The following is a 25,634-nucleotide window of genomic DNA, read 5'->3' as shown; positions in this document are numbered from 1 at the left end:
ACAAAGTATATAAGTCAGTGTTTCAACTGACCTGGGGAGGTTGCATTAATGGTCTTTTCAGATTCCATGACACCCTCCCTACCCACTCAAAATAAACAGGGAGAAACAGGCCTTCCCTAGTGTCCCTGTGTCTTGCAAGATCTTTGGCATCAGGTTAAATAAGAAAGAGTACAGTCTGCAGATTTGGACTGTTTTAGCGTGAATGGCCTCCTTTTTCTTTGAAGATAAATATTGCTAAGGACTGTTAGCTCAACCCTTATAGTACATCCTTGTTGGTTTTTGGGGGGGGGGGGGCAGAGGAGGGAAGCATCAATAAGCAAGTCTGGTCCCAGTATCCCTCAATATAAGGCTGGTTTTTGAGTTGAAGATGTTAATCTTATGGTTCTTCCTATTGGTATTTAAATACCCTCTTGGATACTTTTGTATTTAAAGGTGAGGAGTCATGACACTGATCCAACAAAGCACTTTTAAGTGTCGGCTGAATTTACTGCTTGTGGAATACTTGCTTACTTGTAGTGAAACATAACAAAGCTAGCCCAATAGTATACAAACCAACTTTTGTGGATGTTTTTCAACCTTTTTCCTTTCTCTATTATAAGTTGATATTTACTTGCAAAAGATATTCTTAGCATTCTATTTAGACATGAAGTGTTAGAGACATGTCTGACAGGGTAAGTGGGCTAAAAAAGGCACAAAGTGAATAGCTTGGGGTTTATGCCAAAGTCCTCAAGGATACCTAGATATTCCTCCTTACGCTGACAAGTCTTCAGCCAGTGCAGAAATCGAATGAAAATTTGTTAGGTGCTGAGAATGCTTTCCCCCCACCCCCTTTTGCTCAAAAGGGTCTGCAAATGTCTGAAATGCTTCTAGACACTTAAAAAAAACAAAAAACTAAAAACAAACTTGAAAGTATATGTCTTTCAGCAGGAAGTTGAAGCAGATGTTCTGCTGACTGTAGTTGTTCATTCTATAGTCAGAACAGCCAGATTCTAGGGACTGACTTGTCCTCTGCTGATTGGTTACATATTCTGAATTTAGGGAAGGATCTTTAGTGATACCGACTCTCCTTCCTGTCCCCTGCTTTTTTAATTTACCTGAGCATTTTTAAAGGCATTCAGAAGACAATAGAAGAAAAGTGGTCTACAAGCACTTCAGTAGTGCAGTACCATAGCTTGGAACAGAGATTTATAACCTGGTTTTAGTTTTTTGAGTTTTCAAGGAATATAATGTTGCCATCCCAAAAGTCCTGAGCAGCTGCTGAATTTTAGAAACCAAATTTGGAGCAGGAGTGTATGTATACACACATACCCCTATCTACACGCACACACGGAGCTGATGAGCAGAGAAAACGAGTGTTCCTGGCATAGAGCACTGCACAGAGTACTGTACAAGCATTCCAATATAGCATTTTACTAGAATTGGTACATATATTTCATGGTATGACATTTTGCAGGTCTACTCCGTTTTGTTCTAAGGCCTCAGCTTGCCGGTGAGCTGTGAAGTACAGCAAGTCTGCTGCCTGCAAGTGCATTACCTGTGAGACAGGACTTCTGTTCTACATGCTCACTCTCATTCATTCATCCAGTTAGATCCTATGGCACGATAGAGTAGCCTAATATGTCCTAACATCTGCAATGCAATATGATTTTTTTTTCCCCTTCTTCTGAAAAGAGACATGTTAGATAATGTAGCTCCAATGCTACTTGATTTTTTTTCAAGCCAAAACCCTGAGTCAAACTCAAAGGTAGCATGTGGATGAGTGCAAATATGTTCGTGTCAATGGAAATGACTGTTTCACCAGTAGTGAAATTAGCATTTTAAGTCCCTACAACTTTACACTGGTGTCCAAGATATAACAAAGATGTAAGTATTCTGAATTATATGTAACCCATTTTCTTAAGTGCCTTTATTACAAACTAAAGATTGTTTTCACTGTAAAATGGTCTATTAGAAATGTTAATTCATTCATTGTTTTTCTGTGTGGTAACCAGGTGTGAGCACTTTGAGTGAACCAGTGACAAATTCCTAGCAAGGCAGGCTATGAAGTCTGGTACTTAGAGCACAAGGAGAAATGGCTTCTAGTCCAGCATCCTGTCTTCTGATGTATGAGTCTATGCAAGTCAGTGACCTGTTACTGCTCTAAACCACAGACAATGATGGCTTTGAGCATGATAAGGTGTTTTGATTTTTTTTTTTTTTTTGAATCTTTATCTTTAGTTATTTTTTCAGGACTCTCCCCTTAAGGAAGCAAGCATTCAAATCTGGTGCCCAGGTCTTAGTCGCATTAAATATGCTAAAACTTGTCTCCCCTTATGAAGTCAATGTGTAAAGATAAAGGAGTGTTAAATTTTGCAGAATCAAGATCTCGGTGGGTATGGCTCTCACTGCATCAAACACTTTAAATAACTCAAATGAGAATCAACCATAAGATAAATTACTCCTCTCCCAGATTTGAGATGTATAATATGAACTGTCAAGAAATATTTTTTTTTCTAATGCGAGTGCATCCCACTGCTTCAGGTCTGAAACACAGGTGTTAAGATTTTCATATCTTTTGAAGTCTTAACAAAGTTATGGCCAGAAGTGTATAAGCGTAAACCCTGTAAGGACTGGATTTTGATTTGCTAACCTGTTACTTGCCTAATGCATGATCGCATTGGGATTTTGACAATAGGTGATCTTCCAGACCAGGGTATCTCATCTTCATAAGGTAGTTGTTTTTTTTTCTTTTAATGGACTCAGATGAACTTTCATCAAAAGGATGTTAACTGAAGGTAGTAACCATATGCTCAGTCTAGCAAAGCAATGTTTGACTGACACTTCTACCCAGGAATTAAGATCTAATAACTTTGGGGAGGGCAGGGGAGATGGCTAATTTGTTCATCACCGCGTCTCATACTGTCATTCACAAATGAAACAGGTGTATTAAAAAAGTAGATGTAGTTATGCACTTAGCAAAATAGGTGTATTCATGAAGTTAATTTAGAAAATGTTCTAATAAGTTATTTTTACATTTTCATTTTTCAGATTCATTCATGTCTTCTAATTTGAATGCCTTCAAGAGTTGCTTCCCTCCAACTAGTGTGTCCAAGCTCAATCCAAGACAGTGGTTCCTCGTCTCATTTCAAGAGAGATGCAAGCTACAAAAAGATGGACTAATGCTAGGACCTGCGTATTCTCTCGAAAATTTTTTTTTTGAAAGTTCAAAACCAAGCTAGATGGAAAAGACTGTTCCAGAGCACTGATGAAGGGTTCAGACAGACAGTAAGGTGAGTGGAGACTTCCAACCACTGGTGAAATTAGTGGTATTTTGAATTTGGCAGCAAATTTCAAGGTAAGCAAAAAGATGAATTTATCGATGTATCTGTACATTTCTATGCCCAGGTAGATGGACACTTGTCTAAGGCTTTGCTTATAACCGTTAGGTGTGAGAAGATAATTGCACCATCAGAAAGGGTTTTCAAAGGATGTACCGTCTGTTTTACAAGGGATCACACATCCACTTATGTAGTAAATAAATATTTATTCTACCATCTTTCTGGGTGCAAGTCTATGCCTGTATGTTTGTGTGACTCTGAAAAAGGATCAGTGTGACAAAGGTTATAGCCATTACTGTGAATCTAGTTCTGTAAAAGAGCTGTCTGGTCCTTTGGGCTGCAGGTCATAATTTCCATTGTAATCTGTTCTGAAATCTTAACTCCAAACACATCAAAGTATTGCCCCAGTGAATTGCCAGAGGTTGCCTCTACCTACTCAGCTCCTAAAGGTTAATGTATGTGCATCGGTGCTTGTGCGTTCAAAATTAAACTTAGTTGTGTGATTTAAAAAAAAAAGGTCTTGATTCATAAGGGAACACTGGCAAGGAGCTCCTTAACATCACTTTTTCTTTAAACACAGTTTGTCAGAGGAAAGATTAGAACAGTATGTCTTTGTTTCTTTAATGAAGCAGGTGATTTTTTCCCCCCCAATTTAATGAACCCTCTAAATAAGTATTATATTTGCTTTGCATTGTTTAAAAAATGATCCTGACTTAGACATTTGAGGACCTAGCTATGTATGTTGTGCTGCACCAACTTTTGAACTGTCTCCTATGAAGATTCTCATTCCTCTTTGAACGTAGAGAAGAAATATTCTTGAGCCTAATTTGTAGTCAGGAGTATTAATTACAAAAAAAAAAAGTAGAGCATAAAGGAAAAAATGAGCCACTTTCATTTTTGATTGTAGTTACACTACCATAATACTGAATTAACATGGTTAACATGGTTAACAAGACCTCTCGAATCTTTCACCGATATCTATCATTCATGCTTTATATGCTGTCTGATCTCTACTGTTAGTCATAAAGCTTTAATATTGGAATACAGTTATTTTTATCTGAAATAGGATTGTAGGAAGAAGACTACTCCAGCTTACATTTATGAGACACAAAGGAGCTGCTTGAGCAAGTAAAACTTGTTTAACAGTTCTTTGAACTTGATTCTAAATATCTTGTATAACTACCATTGATCTAAAGGCCATCAAAGTCAACTGAAAGGTGATTGTAGAATTTAGAGGGCTTTGAATTGTGTCCGAAGAGCTGGAAAAACAAATGTTCCTTTCCAGTAGATAGGTATTTATGAGAGCCTTCCTACTGATTTTAACAAGGCTACTGGTATGTAATATGAGGACCTATGCGTACATACTTATAGGACTGGGCTTCAGTGACATAAGCAAGAAGAAATAATTGAAAAGCTAGTGAAATAGAGGAGAAAACTGTCTTGTGCTGTGAACAAAGTTAAGTAAGAGCAAGGCAATGAGAACCATTCTGTGCTGTTTGCATTTAATCTGTCAGTGCTTTATAATGTCAGCTTTCCATAACTTCACTTCATATGTAGTGTACTGTTCTTCTGAATTCATCTAATAGTGTACATTTGTATTTGTGATATATTATACTACCATCTTTCACAGCTTGTTGTGAGGAAGTGGGTTGAACATAAATATATGGGAAAATTCCTCACTCTTGTCTCACTCTTAGAAAAATTTGTAACTGAGCAGATTTCTCATCACATTTATTTTAATGGGGAAAAAATTATCTTGTCTTCAGAATTACTCAGACACTGCTCTTTTCCTTAACTTCAGTAGAGAACTTGAAGGAAACAGCATGCAATGTGTGGGTTTTGTACAGCCATTATATACTGGCATTGTTCCTTATCACAGCACAAGTACCTAGGTTTTGTTCAGCGTGAAAGAAAATGTAGATTTTGTGAACTTTGCATGCTTGAGTGTGTATATACATGTACACACAAGTTTCAGTGGGTAATGTCTGTTCCCAGTTACAGTTCTACCAAAGAACAGAATTTGGTGCAATGTCTTTAACTCTGTCAAGAATAGAAAAATCCTTTCTACCCATAAATGATTATTCAGCAACACTTTTATTACTGAGCAATGCAGGCATATTTGTAAGAAATATCCTCCTGGCTTGAGAAAATAAGGTCCCTGAAAAGACAAGTCTCAGTAAAAATTGATTAGTGTCAGCTGCACCAGTGAGTCAGTCCTCACTCCAGAGAACACTTCAAGGAGTACAGAGCTGCAGTCTATATAAGTGTGGGTGAATGGTTTTATAAGATAGGGAAAGTTCTCACTTTTTTTTTTAAGTCTTTGATAAAATAAGATGACTGCATAAACCCTGTGCTAAAACAAGGAAATATATTTGGTCTCCCTATGCATTCTTTTTATCTTGTAAGGAAACTTGGACACTTTCTGTTTAAATAGATGCTGATATTAATAATGATACCAGAACATGAAGGAGTTGAGCAAACCCCTTGAGAACGAAAAGCCCAGTACTGTTTTCTTGAAGTGAGGAAGGGGCCAGCAATTAATTTGTACATAGAATGGGGCAAAGAAAGTTGCTGATATTTTCTCAAGAACTGGAAAAAACTATAAACAGTAACTCAAGCTTTAGGTTGCTGACCCCAGCATAAAGCATACGCCAAGGCCGCGGGAGGAAACCGTGCGAAGCGGAGCGGCTCGGCGGGGCCAGCAGCGCGCGGCGCGGGGCCCCGCGGCCCCCTGGCCGCCCGCGCCCCTGCCCCGCTCCCGCCGCCTCCCCGTACTTCCACGCTCCGGCTCCTGCCTATCGCCGCAGCACCCGCGTCCTTCTGGCTGCGGCTGTGCCGCGGAGGGGGCCGGGGGCGGCGGAGAGGCTTGTTGCGCCCCGGTACCTCTCCGCCTTCAGCGCGTCCGGCCGCTTGCCCGAGGGGTTCGGGCTTTTAAAAGCCCCCCCCCCCCCGGACGGGCTGGGTATGCGGGCACCGGCCCTCGCCCCCGAAGTCCCCCCCGGCGGCGGCGGGGCGGCGCCCCCCGCCCGGCCCCTAGTAGCGCGGCGGCGCCGGGCCAGGGCCGCGCAGAGTGCGCGGCGCCCCGCAGCGGCCAGGCGATGGCCGGGGGCGCCCGGGCGCTGCTGGCTGCCGCGCTGCTGGGCCTCCTGGCTGCGCGGGGGGCGGCGGAGCCCCCGGCGGATCCCAGCGCCTCCGGCATCCTGGTGGCCAACCGCAGGCTGCGCGTCCCCTTCGGCCGCTCCGCGTCGCTGGACCCGGCGGCGGAGCTGGTGCTGCGGGTGCAGCCGGGGGACCGGTGCGCGGTGACGGTGCTGGAGAGCGGGCCGGGGACGCGCCGCCCCGGCGCCCTGGCCCCCCCGCGCTTCCCCTGCGCCTTCGCCCGCGGGCAGGTCACCTGCACGCACTTCGGCGCCCGCAGCTCCGGCCGGCACCGCCTGCGCCTCCAGCTCCGCTACGACTCGCCCCGCCGGACCCTGGTCGTGCCCTTCACGCTGGAGGTGGAGGTGGTCTTCCAGCAGCTGCGCCTGCTCAGCCGCAACCTCCCCCTGCCCGTGGAGGAGCTGCGAGGGCTCAGCCTCCCTCTGGACGGCAAGGGGCTGGGCTTCCCCGAGGGCGAGCCCGGCCGGCGCTGCCGCCTCACCCTGCTGCCGCCCGTGGCCGCCGGCCCCCTGCCCGCCTACGGGCGGCTGCTGGACGCCGAGGGGCGGCCCCTGCCCGCCGGCTATAGCGGCGACTGCCTGGCCGTGCTGCAGGCGGGGATCCGCTACCAGCACACGGCGGCCACCGCCTCCCCCAGCCGGGACTGCATCCCCGCGCGGGTGTCCGTGCTGCCTGCCGCCGGCCCCGAGGAGCGGGAATACTTCCAGGTGCTGGTGCGGATCCGCGGAGAGGCTGACAACACGCCGCCCAAGCCCAGCTTCCTGGCGCTGTTCATGATGGAAGTGGACCAGTTCGTGCTCACCCCGGACATGCTGGCTGCCGAGGACCTGGAGACACCCCCGGACCTCCTGCTCTTCAATCTCACCTTGCCCTGGCCCAGCGACCCACGGCAGCGAGGCTGCCTGCTCAGCACCGATGATCCCAGCCAGCCTGTTGCTGCCTTCTCGCAACAGGAGGTGAGGGAACTGAAGATTGCTTACCAGCCCCCTACACTGGACTCAGACCAGGAGCGGCTTTTTCAGGTGGAAATGGAGGTGCTGGACTCTGATGGTGCCTCCTCGGAGCCCTTTGCTTTTGTGATCCTGGTGAAGCCCATGAACACACTGGCTCCTGTGGCCATTTTCAGTCATGTGGCTGGCCCTCAGCTGATGCTCTTTGAGGGCCAGTCACGGCCCCTGTCTGGCAACCTGGAGATCAGTGATGAGGACAATCTGAAAGAAGTGAAGGTCTGGGTTACACGGGGCCTGCAACATGGGGAACTCAAGGTACTTGGCGTACCACCCAGCCGCAAGTACTTCACTGCCGCAGAGCTGGAAGCAGGGCAGGTGGTTTACCAGCACGATGGCAGTGAGCACAGCTACAGTGACAACATAGTGTTCTGCATGGCAGATGGGCAGCACCAGGTTGAATTTCTGTACCCCATCACCATTGCTCCTGATGATGATCAACCACCACTGCTGAATGCAAACACTGGGTTGGTGCTGAGTGAGCACCAGACTGTCCAAATTTCACCTTTTGTCCTCAGTGCCACGGACATTGACTTAGACGATCCTTCAATCCGATTTGTCCTGGTTGGGGACTCAGTAGTGTCCCCACTACACTCTCACCACTTTGGTGAGCTGCTGCTGTGTCAGGCAGAGCCACCAGCATCTTATAAGAGCAAAGAAAGTGGAGCAGAGCTGGACGGTGACTCCTCTGCCTTCCCCTGGCACTTTGTGGAGGACGAAGGTATGTATGAGAGGGCAGTGAGTGAGTGGCTGCAGCAAGACATCCTTGATGGGAGGCTGTTCTTCAGGCACACGGGAGCTCATAGCACCAGCCCAGCGATGGGACGTGTTGTGTTCCGTCTGCAGGACAACAACGACTCCCCTAACCAGTCTGGGGAGCACGTGCTCACTGTCAAAGTGCAGCCAGTAGACAGTCTGCCACCTGCGCTGTATCCAGGTACCAGCCTGCATATGGCAGTGCAAGAATACCAGCTGACTCCCTTTAAGAGGCGCTATTTACGGTACACTGACTTGGACACTGATGACAGGGATTTGAAGTACACTTTGCTGACTCCCCCAACTGACATGGATGAGAATCACTCTGTGGTCACTGGGGGGATTGTGTTGGCTGACAGCCCTGAGACATCCATTACTCGTTTCACCCAGGCCCAAGTCAACCATCACAAGGTGGCGTATCAACCTCCAGATCAGGAGTTGGGGATCACACCACGGGTGGTTCAATTCACATTCCTTGTAGAGGACTCAGCTGGCAATTCTCTATCAGATACTTTTACCCTGTTCCTGCAGCCAGTGGACAACCAGCCACCTCAGATTACCAATACGGGCTTCACTGTGCTTGAGGGAAACAGCTTCCTTCTCACCAGCAATCAACTGGACGCCACTGATGAGGACACAGATGTGGACTGAATTGTCTTCACTGTAACTCGAGCTCCAGCGCATGGCCATCTGCATTATCTGGAGGAGGGCCTGATAGTGCAAGGAGAATCTTTCCTGCTGGATGATATTGCCAGTGGGCACATCTTCTACAAGCACAGTGGCGATGAGTTCACCAGTGATTCTTATCAGGTGGAAGTGAGTGACGGAGTCCATCATGTGCCAATCACAATCAAGATTGCTGTGCAGTCTGTGGATGATGAAAGCCCTAGCATCACTCTCCCTGGTGGTCATAGGCAGGTGGGAGCAGCCCTTGATGTCTTAGAAAATGGTGTTGCTGAGATTACCCCATCACTTATCCAAGGTATGGATGAGGATACAGATGACTTGGTGCTGACCTTCATTGCGCAGGATCCCCCCAAGCTGGGTGACATCCTCGTGGATGGAGTGTGATCAAAGAAGTTTACCCAGCATGACCTCATCAGTGGAGCCGTAGCCTATGCTCATACCAGTGGAGAGATTGGCTTGAAAAAGAGGTGTGATTCCTTCAATCTCACCGTCTCTGACCTCTCCAGTGAATGGGTTGTGGGAGGCAGCACAGTGCAAGGGGTGCATGTGGCTGTCACCATATTGCCTGTGGACAGCATTGCACCTGAAGTGATGGTTGGGACAGAGCCGCTCAGTGTCCTCGAGGGAGGGAAGAGTACTCTAACTCTGGATCAGCTGGATGCAGAGGACGTAGATACTCCCAGAGATGACATCTTGTGCATTATCACAGTTCAGTCCACTTCAGGGTATTTGGAGAACATCTCTCCAGCCCCAGGGTCTGAGAAGTCTAGAGCTGGTACTGCCATCAGTGCCTTTTCCATCAAAGATGTTCGTCTGGGCCACATCAATTACGTGCAGAGCATTCACAAAGGGGTGGAGCCTGTGGAGGACAGATTCACTTTCCAGTGCTCTGACAGCATTAACTTCTCTCCTCATAACTTCTTCCCCATCGTCATCATCCCTACCAATGATGAAAAGCCAAAGCTGTTTGTGCATGAATTCACAGTGCTTGAGGGGATGAGCCTAGTAATTGACAGCCCCATCCTCAACGGAGCCGATGCAGACCTTCCTCCAGATGAACTGTACTTTGTTATTGCTGTCCCTCCTAAGCATGGGCAGTTTGTGCAGCAGCTGTCCACAGGCACTGTACTTGCTCACAGCTTCACCCTGGAGGAGATCCAGGAGACTTCCAGCATTGTGTATGAACATGATGACTCAGAGGCAAAAGAAGATAGCTTTCAAATTCAGCTGAGCGATGGGCAGCACACGGTGGAACAGAAAGTATCGATTATGGTGATCCTGGTAGATGATGAGACCCCCAGGATGGCAATCAACAATGGGCTGGGAGTAGAGATTGGCAAGTCCAAGGTCATCTCTAGCCAGGACCTTAAGGCCACAGACATGGATTCAGAGGACAAGAACCTTGCCTATATCATCCGTTTGGCACCTGTCCAGGGTTTATTACAGCACCTGAACAGACGAGGGGAAGTGCTGTGCAACATTACACAAGGCATGAACTTCACCCAGGATGATTTAGACCAGGGTTTTATCCGTTATATTCTCACTGGCCTACATGGAGTCCATGATCTGATTAAATTTAATGTCACCGATGGTATTAACCCCTTGATAGACAGATACTCCTATATTACCATCAGTAGCATTGATATGGTCTTCCCTGAGGTGATCAACAAGGGCGTAACTCTGAAAGAAGGTGGAAAAGTAATGCTCACAACTGACCTGCTCAGCACAAGTGATGTTAACAGTCCTGACGAGAACTTGCGCTTCAGTGTTACCCGGTCCCCTACCCGGGGCCATTTAGAGAACTCAGACAGTCCTGGGATACCTGTTGTTTCCTTTACTCAACTCCAACTTGCTGGCAACAAGATTTACTACATTCATACTGCAGAAGATGAGGTGAAGATGGACAGTTTTGAATTTGAAGTGACAGATGGATATAACCCAGTCTTTCGCACCTTCAGGGTCTCCATTACAAACGTGAACAATAAAAAGCCAATTCTAACTATTGGTGACCTTGTAGTTGAGGAAGGGAAGATCAGATTGATCACCCCTTTTGAGTTGACTGTGGAAGATGGGGATACACCTGATTATTTACTCCTTTTCACAGTCACTCAGGTTCCTGTGTATGGCCAGATTTTGTACAACAACAGCTACCCAGTAACCAGCTTCACCAAACAAGACTTGAATGAGAATCTTATCAGCTATAAACATGATGGTACAGAAACCAGCCAGGATAGCTTCTCCTTCTCTGTGACTGATGGGACCCATACAAACTTTTATGTTTTCCCTGACACTGGCATGGAGACCCATCAGCCCCAGACGTTGAGGATTCAGATCAGTTTGCTGGACAATAGGGTGCCACAGTTAGTGGTAAACAAGGGTGCCCCCACTCTAAGAAGACTTCCAACTGGGCAGCTAGGCTTCCTCATCACTAGTAAGGCACTAAAGGCAGAAGACCGGGACAGTCCACACAAGCTGTTGAAATACAGAATAACAGATGGGCCAGAGCATGGCTTCATCGTTAATACTGGCCTTGGAAATGAGAGCATTAAAACATTTATGCAAGGTTGGTGCTGATGATTGTATTTGCTTATAATCATTAGGTTCAATTAGCTGATATTTTGCATTATATAATTTGCATCTTTCTCTGTTTCAGGAGATTCAGAATGCAGTGTCTCTTAATTACAAAGTATATGTGTATGGTCAGAATTATAAATATATGCATTTAAAAAAATGAAGCTTAGTTTTACCTGTGAAGACACAATAAGAAAGTTCTGTATTTGATGTGCATGCATTAATGTGTTTCCTAGTGTGTGTTAAATGTACATTTTACCATGTGCATAGCATGGTACTGTTCATGAGGCAACAGGCTAAAATCTGAAACAGTGATTTACAGATCTGGCCCCAATGTCTTTTCCAAAACTGAAGTTCCTGTTTGCCTTCCTGGAAATTAACCCAGGCTCAAAAATCACTGTTGTTTTCTAAGTAGATTGCTTGGAAAGGTGCTTGACAGTTCTGCACCTCGCTGGATCTGGTGTTAAGAAGGTGAGTGGGGGAAGTTCAGTAGTTTTGGTTGCATTTTGGGTGTTCCCATTCCACAGAGAAAGCTGTGTACATAGGGAGGCATTTGGATCTGCTCCACCTAACCTGTGCTGAGAGGAGAGGCTCAAAGGATGGTGGAGCTCAATGACAGCAGTAGGACTCTTTGTAAACAGTCCTGTGCTCCAGCAGATCTCGGGGAGTTTACTGGGTTCAGGAATATCATTCACTGCCCAGAATAGTATGGTGAAAGCTTTCTCAAGGAAACCTCCAGTGGGGCCTTTGCCTCCCCAAGTGTGCTTTCATTATTAGCAAGAGGGACATCTACCAAATTTCTCATTAGACACTATAACAGGAATAGAGCTCTCCATTGTTGTTAAGTGCTCAGGTATGTCACCTTTCTTTTGCAAGGGAAAACAATTTAGGAAGAGAAAAAGCCTTTATCTCCATTTTATGAATTTATCTATAACTTTCAGACAGGTCTATAGGTATAGCTGTATGATAACATAGATGTGTATTTAAAAGTTTGCAATTTGTCTCTCAAGCTCCAGTGTTGTGAAGATCATTTGCAGTTCATTCAAGAATGTTTCATATGTTTTTGGTTGACAAGAAGTACCCAAATTTGTCATACAAGAACAAGAGCAACTGGTGACTCCAGGGGAGTAAGTTGCTAATAAATCAATGTTAGCTCTAGAAAAGCTTAATGCTGAATGGAGTATAAAGAGCATTTAGAGATCTCCAGAACATGTCTGTATCAACTGAAACTGTTGTTTGTGTAACTAAAGTAGAAGCAAAAGCAGAAGACTTCTGGGGCACAGGGGAGGATATCTGCAACTTTAAGGTAAATGGAAATATACTGGTGATTTCCTCCTATTCCCTAGGAATTTCAAATCAAAGTTGTATTGACTTTTACACCTATTTGTGATTAAGAAGGAAAACTTGCTACATTCTCATATTTACCCCGATACACCTGCAATGCTTTTGTGTGTCATAGCAAAGCTTAAAAAGATTGATTAAAGTTAAACTGATTTTTAAAAGGTGGGCAAATCTTTACTCCCAGTAAATACAATTCAGTTAGAGCAAAGTAACTCTTCCTAATGTGCTGAGAGAAAAAATGTGAATTTATTATTTAAAATTAAATATTTAAGGTAAAACTATATCTCATTGTCTTTTTGCCCTGGTTCTTCGAGTTAGTAATTAAATTCATGTTGTGTTACTGAGCATATACCAACATAAAAAGTCCTGTCACAGTATGCAAATTTAGTTGCTGATACAGTTTGTCAACAAGTTATCCAAGTTATTAGTAAGTAATCAAATCCAAAAGTTAGAATGGATTAGGTTCTATATTATGCAGTGTAATGCTATGATGATTCGTGTTAAATATTCCTTTTTTAGCTGATATTGATGAAATGAGGATCAGCTACGTCCTGAAAGAAGGTGATAATGCTACCAGTGACATCTTCTATTTCTCCATTGAAGACAGTGGTAAGATTAAGATGTTTATGTATACGTATTTTAGAATAGTACCATCTGGAAGATTATTCACATTAAATAAACAAGTCATCCATTATTTCTTTATAAGTAGCATCTAAAACTGCCATGATAGCAGTCCATAGCAAATCAGAATATTTTATTCATTTTAATGTATAATATCACAATTAGTGCAAACTGCATGGCAGACTATGACCTCTTAATGGTATGTACTGTTCATCATTGTATTGCTAACTGTAGTCACAATCCAGGTCACTGCTTGCTGAAGGTTGTCATGATACTTTGTTCATGGCCTTTGTGGAAGAGTGTTGCCAGTGGTAGTCAATCCCTCAAGGTCAGCTGTGCATGTTAAAAAACTTCAGCCTTGCTGAAGTCAAGGCCAACTACCTAATCAATAGGGAAAATTAATACTGACCTTTATTAAATAAGGAGAGTTCAGTTTCCCTAGATCATGGCTGAAAGCTTGATGCAATGCTAAGATAGGCTGGTTAAGTCCGTTTTGCTGAAGCACATCTTTGTTTTGCATAGGTTGTTATTGTTCCAGGCTTCAGTGGGCTAGTGACTACTTATGTCAATGGACAAATGTGTATGCTGCATTGTTTTGCATATTCACATTTTCAGTGTTATCACTCTGGCTTTGTTCACTTGATGACTCTTATTTAAAAATCTGTTTTGTTCTGTTTGTGTATTGTTTCTCATGTAGGCTGCAATATTTTCCCAGTCATCTACATTAGGAATTCTCAGTAAACTTAGTGCAAAATTTTACAGAAGTTTCTCTTAATTAAGGAGAGATAGGAAGATATGTAGAAAAATTTTTCAATTCAGTTGAAACATCTGTAAGGATCTGCCTTCACAATAAGCATCGTCAACTTCCTGACTAGTTTGATGTAATTATTCCAAAGCTCTGAGTGCATGGGAGGTAGCAGAATAGCATTTTAACATAGCATTTAGCTAAAAGTTAAATTTGTGCCCTTTGAGTATCTCCTAACAGACCTCAAAAACACATCTGGAACACCATTAAAATACTTTCTCCAAAGTGGGCAGACTCAATAAAAACAAATTCACATTGGTAGTAGGAGGATAGTCACTGAAAAAGCAGTGGTTTGAGTTCACTAAGGCTTCCTATTCTAACTATTGCAAACTAGCAACTCTGTATCTTGGTCTTTTGAAAACCAGTTACTATCTTCCATCTATAATTAGTCTGTTTCTGTTCTCATAGCAATATAAATCATTGTAGTTTAGAGAGCTAAACTGCTTTTAAGTTAGTGCAAAAACACCCTCTGAAGATGCTCATGTTTTACCTGCAAGCCCATTGTTTTTCTCCAGAGGTAAGAAAGGCACAGGCAAAACAAGGACCACCTCCAGACGGCAAGCAACAATGAACAGCTGGAAATTTTGGTTTAGGGGTCATAGAAGTGCTGCATAGTTAGGAGGGGATGTGTGCTGCTCTTTGCTCTCCCTTACTGTATCGTGGTTGTGCATCTTTCTTCCATCACTGGCTTTCTTGAATACATGCTGTAAGTTTCCTGGGAGAGAGTTGCTTTTGAATACAAAGAGGTACTTCAGTATTACTAGATTTACCTAGATCCTAAGGCTGGAGATTTTTCATGGCTGTCAGAGCGGTGTAATATGTTTATTATTGTACAGATAACTTTAACTGTACTCTGTGAAGATGTGTTAAAAAGATATTTGCTATGAACCTATCCAAGCACAGGTGAGTGTGTGCCTGAGAAATAAGCATTCCGTTATGGATTAATAACTGTGCACCACTCGGATTAGCTGAGATGATCCCATCTGTTTTATGACTTAGAGATGAATATGAGAGGCTTGGATGTCACTTCTAGTACTTTCTTCATCCCATTTCTAGTGCAGCATTTAAGATCTTCGGACAGCACACTGAGGGTGTTTGTTAGCAAGACAATGAAATGCGACTGTTGTTTATTTTCAGTTGTTCAAAAATAACTGAATGCTTAGAACAGGTCATTTGTTATTGACACTTTGCTCATATATGAAAGATTACATAGCTTAACATTTTCATCCTCAGCCCTGGTTCATGGGAATCCTGTCTGGGGTGAGTTTCTCATGTTTACAAACAAAGATGGAATAGTAGGCAGCTGGAAATGCACAGTATCCGTATTTCAAGAAAATTATTTCCTTTCTAGTTAAGTTTTGGGTAAGCAAATCATTTCGTTCAGCTATAGTTACACTGGACTTCAGGAAACTGGAAGATATCTGTTTCATAATCAAAGATTGTACCAGGCGATCCCTCATGGTTGACACTTTATATCCTTGGCAACTTTACAGCTGGAAAGATCTTCTCTTTTAGGAGCCAATAGAGTAATTGCGAGACAAGGCTATGACAGAGTGCAAATGGCTTTTGGGTTGTGCTTCCTCTGGTTACGCTGAAAGGAAAAGGTTGAACATCAGCCAGCTGAGGGGGATTGAAAAAACAAGCTAGCTTTCACAAGCCAATTATTTTCTAGCTTTTTGTAATGCTGTGCAGCTGATGCAGTTAAAATCAAATAGGGCTATTCATTTGAGAAAGATTGGAGATACATTCCTTGTCTTTTGTTGCTAACATTTCACTTAGCATGCAGCAGAAGGTGCTGTGAACTGCTACCTATGTTTCTTACAGACATCTTATTTTGCTGTCAGTTGATGAATATATGAGTCTTTGACTGGCCATGGCATGACTAAGTGGAGTAATGCAATAGTGATGAGAAACAATGAAAAAAAGAATTACTTGACTGAACAGATGGTGATTTTTATTCCTTATACACTAAGGAACACAAGGGAGTCAGTTACTAGATGTTTTCGTTAACAGCACTTTGAGTCTTCACTAAACAGTACGATTCTTTCAGCTAGATAATCATCTCTCTGCCACAGATATCACAAAACAGTAAGAAAAGCTGTGACAAATGTGTGTGCAACTGTGTTTATGAATGAAAGTATTTACTGACTGTAGGGATTTTTGGATACTAATATGATTGGCACAACTAGAGGAATACATGGCTATGGTTAATTAGAAAGGTACTCTAAGTGAGTAACATCTGGAAATTCACTTAAAGCTTGTTTGGTGTGGGAAATGAGGTTGAAAAGTCAATGCTGTCATTACTATTATAGCACAGGGAAATGCTTTTAAAAGCAATTCTATCTGGATTAGGCTTTTGATGTTTTTGGTGCTTAGAAGTACATTAAACATATTCTCACAGGAGCATTTACCTTGCAAAGCAGTGCCTAAAAGAAGGCATGATTGTAACAACTATTGTATGAGGCAGGAAAAAATATCTGAAGGCCCAGCAGGAGGAAAGAACGCACACTGCTTCAGTACAGTTTGTAACTGTTTGAGCAAAACTCAAGAAATAGCCTGCTATTTTCTATCTTTTTATGTTCTAGCTTTGTGAGGAATCCTCTTAAAGCATTATTTTTTCATCAGTATGAAGGAAACTCAGACCAATGGAACCAGTGAGTGTACCGTCATTATTAAATGCAGAAGGCACATGTGAGGAGAAAACGCACGTGTTTTTCTGTCTTGTTACTTCTTTTGCACAGAGAGTAAAGTTCATTCTGACAAAAGTGTAATCCTTTAAAGTGACAGTGTACCTTTTGAATAATAGCATTTCTTCTAACCTGAGGGTAGGAAAGATTCCCTTAAGTTCTTTATCTGGATAACTACTTGTTTTGCTGTTTAAGAAAATTGTTGGGAAAGCTTTAACAGTGATATGTATGAGATAGAATGGCTGTTTTCAGAAAAGTAGATCTCTCTGACTTGAGGAAACTGTTCCCACCATTAAACTGAAGGTTTGGGCAGAAATACTCTACTCTTAACCAACTAATTATGGTGCCCACTGGCAAATGTGAATTGTGCGTGTTCAGTCTTGAGCCTGCAGTTCATTTCACAGACCAAATGATGGTAAAAATTGAACATAAATAGGTAGTTTCTTAATATTTTCTTCTAGACCTGAGTATAATATGTTAAATTTGTTCAAAGTTGTATAATTGAGCAGTGTCATGCAGTAAACTCAGAGCTGGTTATTATTGACTTTACTATATTTGATTTAGGAAACATTCATTATCTTTTTTCCTCTGTGATTTTCATGCAAAGATCAGCACTAACCAGTGCCTCTCCACTTTGTTTTATGTTTAGTCATGTTTTGTGTGAGTAATTCTCTGTTATTTACCTGGAGAGTTCACCTTTTTTTAGTTTGTAGTACACTTAACCTTTTGACATTCCTGTCATTGCTGCCCTCCAGACCTTTTTTCAATTACCATTGCCAAAAGAGTAATGAGAGCTTGCTGATACAGAAAGCTGCAAGGTTTTGCTAATGTGAACTTTGTGAGACTGGTTCAGGCGTCTTCCAAACATTGTGTGGAATGCTATTTTAAAACCTGGAATTCTGTTTGGATACAGGAATCCTACTGAAATGCACTAAGGAATATTTGCAGACCATAAAATATTAATGAAAATTCTGTATTATGTACTTCTAGCTATTCAAAAGTAGTTCTGTGGAAAGAAAAATTTAGAACATGATTTAAAATATTAATTTGTTCTGTGCATTCTGCTTGATGTGGTCCCAGGTCTGTGGGGTGAAATTCTGCCCCTGCTAAAGCTGGTGGGAGCTTTGCTGTTAGTTCTAATAGGTCTGGGATTTCACTCGAAAGCCTTCTTGCACAAATTTGGTGCTACTGCAGGTAAATTATAGTGGAGGGGAGGAGTGAAAGAGCTAAGGAAAACCTTGGAGTTTTCTGGAAATATGTGATCTTTCTACATTTTTTTCCTAGCTTTTTCTATATTTTTTTTGTAGCTTCTGCCTTTCAAAGACTTAGAATCTTCAGCTAGGGAGTTTGGATCAGGGTCTTAGTTTTCTGAAGACGTGGTGTTGGCTGAAGTGGGCTGATTCCAGCTAGCTTGCAAGCTTTTTTTCTAGGCAAGAGTATGGCTTTGCAATTTTGAATAATTTGTCAGTGTTTTGATTGAGGCTGGCATCTCAGAAGGTACAGGTATACAGCAAGTAAGGCTTTACTAATTCTGTGAGTTACAGAGTAGGAATTGCTCTGGCAGATTCTAATACAATCTCATAGTAAGTCATGTGCTCATTAATAACATCCAGAAGGATTAAGACTTATCTTCTGTGGAGTTTAAATAAAATTAAGAGTTTGGTCCAGTCACTAAGAATACTTATTCTTGTTAATGCATGATGTGCAAATAAAAAAATACCTGTAGGCAGAGTAATACGGTGTTTTGTTTTTTGTTTTTTTAATACAGACTGCAATGTGGCAATTGAAGCAGCTTGTTAGCAACCCTTGGCTTAAATCTGTTCATCTAAACTGGCAGAATGTAGTTACTGAGCTATGTTAATATCTAATGAGGTTCGTGTCTGTTAATGACTGTGTTTATCTAATATGTCAGTCTCATTTACAGTATGATTTCTAACTTTATTAATGATTCTACAAATCAGCTTTGTGTTACCATGTGCAAGTCAGTGTACTTCCTGCGAAAAATTGCCCCTTTGTTAGTAGACAGTTTTTGTGCATTTTTCTCCTCTCACCCACATATCCAAAAATAGTTTGCAGACATGTTGCCAGTATTATTTTACCACTTTCAGACACAAAGGCTTCTCATATAAGAGGCACAAAATTCCAACTTCTGAGCCATCTCCATGTAGCCTTAAAAACCCTACATTTTCTCCAAAGCAAATTACATAGAATTTTTAAGGGTTTTAAAAATACTTTTGATTTTTAATAAATTTTGAATATATTAGCAAAGATGTATGAATCCTTATGCAGCAAAACTTGTCAAATAACTTGCACTGCAGGAATCTTTTGAATTCAGTAGGAAAATGCTTTCTGTTTTTAGTGTGACTTTGGTGCGCTCTAATTTGCTGCCATGCTTGACAGCACTGAATGATGTATATTACCTGTGTTGACTTCAAGAATGAAAAACCATTAGGTGGAGAGGCTTTATTTTGGTACTCGCTTTTGCAAAGGCATTATGTTTCGGCTGAAAGGAGAGAACCTGAGCAGTTGTAGAATGAAAATACTGAAGTGTTTCTGACATGGCTTTGATACATCCCTTCATCTTATGCTGTTTCAGGGTGCTCACTCTGCAATGTTTTCAATTCTAAAGTCACATTTTTCAAATGATTGAAGTTACCCATCTGAAGATAAGGCTTGATTTCTACTTTTTTTTTTTTCCTGAGGTATTGGATACTGTTTCTACTGATGGAAGATTTTTATTTTTGCTTCTCTGTAATAGAGGACTCTCCAACCTCTACTGCACTTTAACAATAAATGTTAAATAGGGAGAAAACAGATAAGAAAATATTTAGAAAAGTTAGGTAATTTCAAATAAGTTGTTTTTAAGTATGTAGAAACAGCTGTTTTTAAGCACGTACCAGGATAACTAGGTGGTTAGTAACAGATGAGGTTGTCAAAGATTTAACTAGTGTCAAACTAAAAGAAGGTAACAGGCATTGTCTGCAGGGGAGGGAGCTGTAAGATAAGACTGTCTTGCAGTACAGTTTCAAAAGAAGTTTTAGGAAACCTGGTTCAGATCAGTATTACTTAAAAGTACCAGCTACAACTCTCAAAGGTGTCATAGGGAAGCTCAAAGGCTCTTAAAAGGATAGAAGAATGAAGAAGAAAATCTTAATTAAAAGTAATTATTAAAAGGAGAAGAAACACTGGTGCAGAAGAAGCTCAGTTCCTCAAAAGCAAAGCAAGTGGGTACTGATATCTGCCAACAGTGATAACAGCCTGTTCTTTCTCCTGTGATCTTGAAGAGAGGGCTGACAGTCAGTCAGAGCGACTTAGCTGTGCCCTGAGCAGGGAGGAGAAGGAAGAAGTAGACTGAGGAAGATTGTATCATAAGCCCAAAAGCTTACAAGCAGTGAGACAACCACTTGTTCAGATCAGCCAAAATCTGGTTGAAGATCTGTACTGGGTTATGATTCTTTGTCATGTCAAAATGGAAGAATATACCAAGGGAGAGCCTGTTGTGGCTGCATTGGATCCAAGCTAGTTGATACTTTGGTACAGAATTTTGGTGATGGAAAGAGAACGTGCCTGTTAAGATTAAAACAAGCTTGTCAGGGGGCGCTTCAGCACCACTAAAAAGCAGAATTAAAGGTAAAAAGCAGAATTAAAGGTGAAAAGCAGAATTAAAGGTTTGGAATCATCTTGATAAATTGAAGAAGTGGTGTTTAAATAAATCAGTAAGACGGGTGTAATGTTATAAACTGTGATAGGATTGATCATTAGTGCAAAAATTAAGTTATGGGAAATGACTGACTGTACATAATGTCCTGAAGAAAAGGATCCGAGTGTTTCCCTGGGTCACAAGCACACCATCACCTGTGTATCACCCTTTAAAAGAAAAAGAAAAAGAAAAAAAAACAACCATTGTACTGGAATATATAAACTGGATTACAGTATTGTCTGTAAGCTGCAAGAAGTAATTATTCCACTGAGTGCTAATAAATCCCCTACTGGACTTTTTGGTCAAATTTTTGTCTGAATTTGGGGAGATGTAGAAAATCTGGAGAAATTGTCCTGGGAGAATAAATGAGAATAATCAGAGATCTAGAAAACTTGTCCTGTGAGAAAAGATTAAAGGACTTGGGGATGTTCAGTCTGGAGTAGAAGAGTTGGGGAAAGGCTATGATATTTGTTAATACAGGTGAGAGGAGTAGAATGAAGTGTTCTCTATGAAGTGTATCTCTATGGTTAGTGAAGTTTCCTTCTGACAATGATGAAGACTTTTTTCTAATAGTAACAGAAATTAAACATTAGAATAAACTGTTTAAGTACCTTGTGGAATCTCTGTCTTCGAATATTTTAAAAACAGACACAACAAAAATCGAGCTTAGCTACAATTGATTTTACCCTAGGTCAGAAAGATGTATTTTAGCACTTTCTCATATTCATGTCTAACCCAAGTTTCTGCTCATCTATAAGAAAAATTTTCTCTCTCTCTTTTTTTCTTTTTTTTTGAAGGAACTTAAATGGTTTTGATAAGATTGTAATACTGTTATGTCTCATGGGCTTGGGTAAAGTGATCTGCATAATGTAGGACATGCTCAGGAAGTCTGGAAGAGAATACTTAAATGATAGGGCACAAGAACATCTTAATTCCCAAGTCTGTCTGTTTCCCTCCCCACTATGAATATGAACGTTATTGACATCTTGAGGTGCTTTATGGGCCTGACTGAGGGCCAGTGACATGGGCAGGCTTGTATTCTTTCCTATTTGGATATTTTCCTTTTCATGTTCCTCTCTGTGCCCTGACACTGCAAGGTCTTACCATTAATCCTTACCATTTTCCACTTCCACTGCATTCAAGGTTTTATGTCCTCTCCTTCCCAACTCATGTTTCTTTCAGTCTTCTTTCTTTTCTTGACTTCCTAAAGCTGTTCTGACTGTTCTTTTCTTCCCCTGCCAATCCTACTTTGCAGCCTTCTCTTAGATCCCCACTTTGATTTTTTTTCCTTTGGTGTTTAAAAAAAAAAAAAAAGTGTGTTGTATCTGGACATTTCTTGCAAATTCCTAGAGCCACAGTGTTTGCAGCCAAGGGGCACGACTAGATCATTTGTTCTCTTTGGCTGTATATCCTGGGTGATTTCAATGAGTTATTCTTGCACCAAACCCAGCAACCTGATCTTAACTAATACATACATTGCAAAGGGCATCTAGGCTTGATTTTTTTTTTTAATTAAAAGACTAAATAAATAAAAGGAGAAGCCATAACTTTCCATGCTAATATGTTCTAGTAATTAATCATCCTCAATGTATGTGTTTATATCAGCTTGAATAGTTTAGCTTCACCTTTGGGCCACAAATTCTTGTCGTGACAGTGCTAGATTGAAGAATTGTTTTTCACTCATGTTTTTTTCCTAGTCAAACTCATAGGTGTTCTCCTATTTATACCCTGCAATCAAATTACCTTTTGGTTTTCTTTTTGACTGAGCTTTTGCAATCCAGTCAGCATAGTAAAGCAGCTGTATGCCTTCCAGAACCCAAACTGGTACCTCTGCACATAGTTCTGCTTCGTTGCATAAATCCATTTGCCAGAAAGAGATAACTCAGGTTTCTTACCACAGTATTGTTTTGCACCATATAGATATCATTATAAATACTTCATTCCCAATATGTAATCGTTTTTCAGCAGGGTAGTAATTATTTTTGTGGCTCTTCCCTGTCTCTACTCCACTTTTTCAAAGTCCTTTTTTAAATATAGAAGCCAGAGCTGTGCGACGAACCTTGATCCTTAACAAGAGAAGTAAAATAACCTTAATGCTCCTAATCTCTATTCTCCCCTTTATAAAGCAGATGATTCTCTAACTCTCTAGCTAGCATTGCAGTGAAAGCTTATTATTGAGTTACTTTTCTGCTTTGCATAAGCAAAAGCATTCCCTTTTCAGAAATGCAGCCTTCCAGGACGGAGTGCATTATTCCATACATACTATTTACATTATTTGTATCTCTGTACAACTTTGCAGTTGGAGGTGTCAAAATGTGAGGTTTATTTTAATAAACTCTGCTTACTGAGCAACTCATTTAACTCAGTAAGATTTCCTATTTTTGCCATTTTTACCTTTTAAAAAAATCTGTTATCATCAAGGATTATGAGAAGAGATGTTATACTTTTAAATCACAAAAGCAAAAGATTTCTTCTGAGTACTAACCTTTGTTGATCCCATTTAGAAATAGCGCTCACTGAAAAAAGAGCAAGATCTTTCAGTTATTTTGTTATTGACGCATACTATGAGCATTTGAAGATTACATGCGATTGTTGTTTTTAAAAACATGTACCCTAAGTACATGGTGTTTAATCCTCTCTAGTGGCAGTTTAGAAAGCAGTGGTTTGTGCTGATTTAGAAAGTAGTTCCTTCTCCTCAAATAATACAAGTCTATCATTCTGCCTCTATCCAAAGATAAGAGAAATTTCTGCTGAACACTTCTGTCTTTCCTGCATCATTAGAAATTTTAGTATCTCCATGTAAAAATAGTGTTGTTATTTAGATTTTGAGTCTCTGGGGACAAACCCAAAACTCGTGTGCTTCTCTGATTTACCAATCTTGTTTTCCTTGTGTTTTTTCCTTCCTTTATCAATGTTCAGCTCTTGTAGCTTCTCTTTTATACTGATTGCTTTTGGTTTCTCATTAGCTCCTATGTTACTGTTTTCCAAATTGCTGTCTTCACTTCTTCACTCAGACATGCTGGGTATTTGCACAGAATTGTCATCTCCTTAATTGTGGCTTTTTTGGTATTTAAGAACTTTGGTTCTTAAAAGCTTGAAGTTCATATTCGTAGAAGCCTCATTACTTTCTGCCATGTACAGCAGCTGTCCTTACAGAGTGAGATTCTTCTCCGCTAGATTCCTTAGCGTTCAAAGCTGTGCCATTTATGCATGTGCAACAGGTAGGATGTGTGTCTGAAGTTTGAGTGGGTCCCCAGAGCAGTATTACTTACACTGTAAGCTGCCTGTGAGGAGGCTGCTGTGCATGTGAAGCAAGTATTGTGAAGGTGCTGTCCTCTGTGTTCCCATAAAGTTTGTCCTGCTTTTCCTCTGGGATCTTGCAAGGCCTGGAGGAAGCAGCAAAGATGTCTTGGCGATTCTGAAGCTGAACCAGCTCAGAGAGTTGCTCGCTCACCAGCCGCGAATCTAAGTAAGAAAACTGTGTGTTTTGCTTGTTTTTTTGATGGCTTTCTCCACTAAAAGAAAGAAGTTCTGACTCATCTCAGACTGATATGACTCTACTGACTGTTTTTTTTCTGATTACAACAGCATATGAGGCCTAGGATTTAGATTAGATTTAACTGTTGTTGTACTGTTAAATTCCAAAACTTAAAATGGGTGCTAAAAGAGTGATTTTGGAGTTTCTGCAATGTGAATGAGATTAACATCAGGGCTCTCTAAATTCTGACAGTTGACTCACTCAGGACCTATTCAATATCATCACAGTGAGACCTACTTTAGAAGATGTCAACTGGAAGGGACAATATTATGTCTCTTTAGAAATTAGTTTTCAGTTCCATAGGGTTGCTAGATTGAAACAGTAATACTGACCATAAGGAATAAAGTATCTGATTTTTTTCTTCCTGTCAGTCTTTTTTCAGAACTCCTATATGCTTTAGTTGCAGATCCACACACACATCCACTTATTTCTGAGTTTAGATTCATTTTGATGTGTGATCTTCTGTATTTCACTAAAATCTTTCAACACCTTAATGGTAAAAATCAAACTGTAAAGTATTAATATTAATGATGTTTATCATTCTTTGGGCAGATCGAAGTAATTTAAAGGGAGAGAAAGGGATTTGTGCAGTCTAAACACAAACTTTTTCACAATATTTTCTTGTCAGAGCCATGACTATTGCAGAACCATTTGCATACTGGGTTTCAAATGAAACAAAAATTCCCCCCGAGTGTTTGCATTGAATGTAGTGAATGGTGTTAAATCTTTAATTTGTTAACTAGCTGGCATCTGCTGCACGGCTTCCTTCTCATAGTGCCCGAGATAATTGTTGGGGCAAGGAGGGCAACTGCGCTTTTGCCTTCATTGGTCTTCATCTGAGTCCACCCTTTTATCCATGTTCAAAGATGCACACTGAGAACCACTTCTTAACACTACTATTTCATTTGCTGAAAACATTTTCATGCCTGTTTAAAGTTAAATATCATATTTAAACATTGGTGCCAGCACATGCAGCTATAAAGACACATACTAATATGAAAGGAAACTGTAGTCATTTGAGAATGTCCTAAGAGTATAGTATAAAGAAACCAAACAAGTACACAGGAAATTGGCAAGGTTTAATACCCATTTCTTTATATGTAGAGGATTTTATGGCTGAGTACTTGTTTTCAGTCATAGAAAACAAAGTACAAAGAACTCTGTTTTAACTTTTCAAAATCATGTGCATTAAATAATTCCTTGCTAGTATTTTGTTATTGGACTAAAGTTTGACATAAAATTAATCGTTCAAACAAAAATTTTGCTGTATTATTGTTTGTGATAATTGCACTAGAACCTGCTTTTTGCCCTGCCAATGCTACAGTCATTTCTCTTGTACTTTCTTTCTTTTAAGTAGACTATAAAAATTAAAAAAAAAAAGTTAAGTTTCTTCTCTTTCTTTAGCAAATACCTTTATCACCTATGGTGGCCCAGCTGCCCTTCCC

The 25,634-nt window shown here is 41.2% G+C and overlaps 1 protein-coding gene across 1 annotated transcript in view; it reads left to right on the top strand.

Moving 5' to 3' along the window:
* The first annotated feature begins 6,415 nt into the window (after window positions 1-6,415).
* FREM3 (FRAS1 related extracellular matrix 3) overlaps window positions 6,416-25,634 on the top strand; it is a 68,210-nt gene continuing 48,991 nt past the window's right edge. Inside the window, 2 exon segments of the mRNA XM_013951556.2 lie at window positions 6,416-11,489; window positions 13,358-13,447. Coding sequence (XP_013807010.2) covers window positions 6,416-11,489; window positions 13,358-13,447 — 5,164 coding nt within the window.

The sequence above is a fragment of the Apteryx mantelli genome, chromosome 5 (assembly GCF_036417845.1).
Source record: "Apteryx mantelli isolate bAptMan1 chromosome 5, bAptMan1.hap1, whole genome shotgun sequence".
Lineage (NCBI taxonomy): Eukaryota > Metazoa > Chordata > Aves > Apterygiformes > Apterygidae > Apteryx > Apteryx mantelli.
Note: the sequence above shows the minus strand (reverse complement) of the source record. Positions and strands in the feature narration are given on the sequence as shown.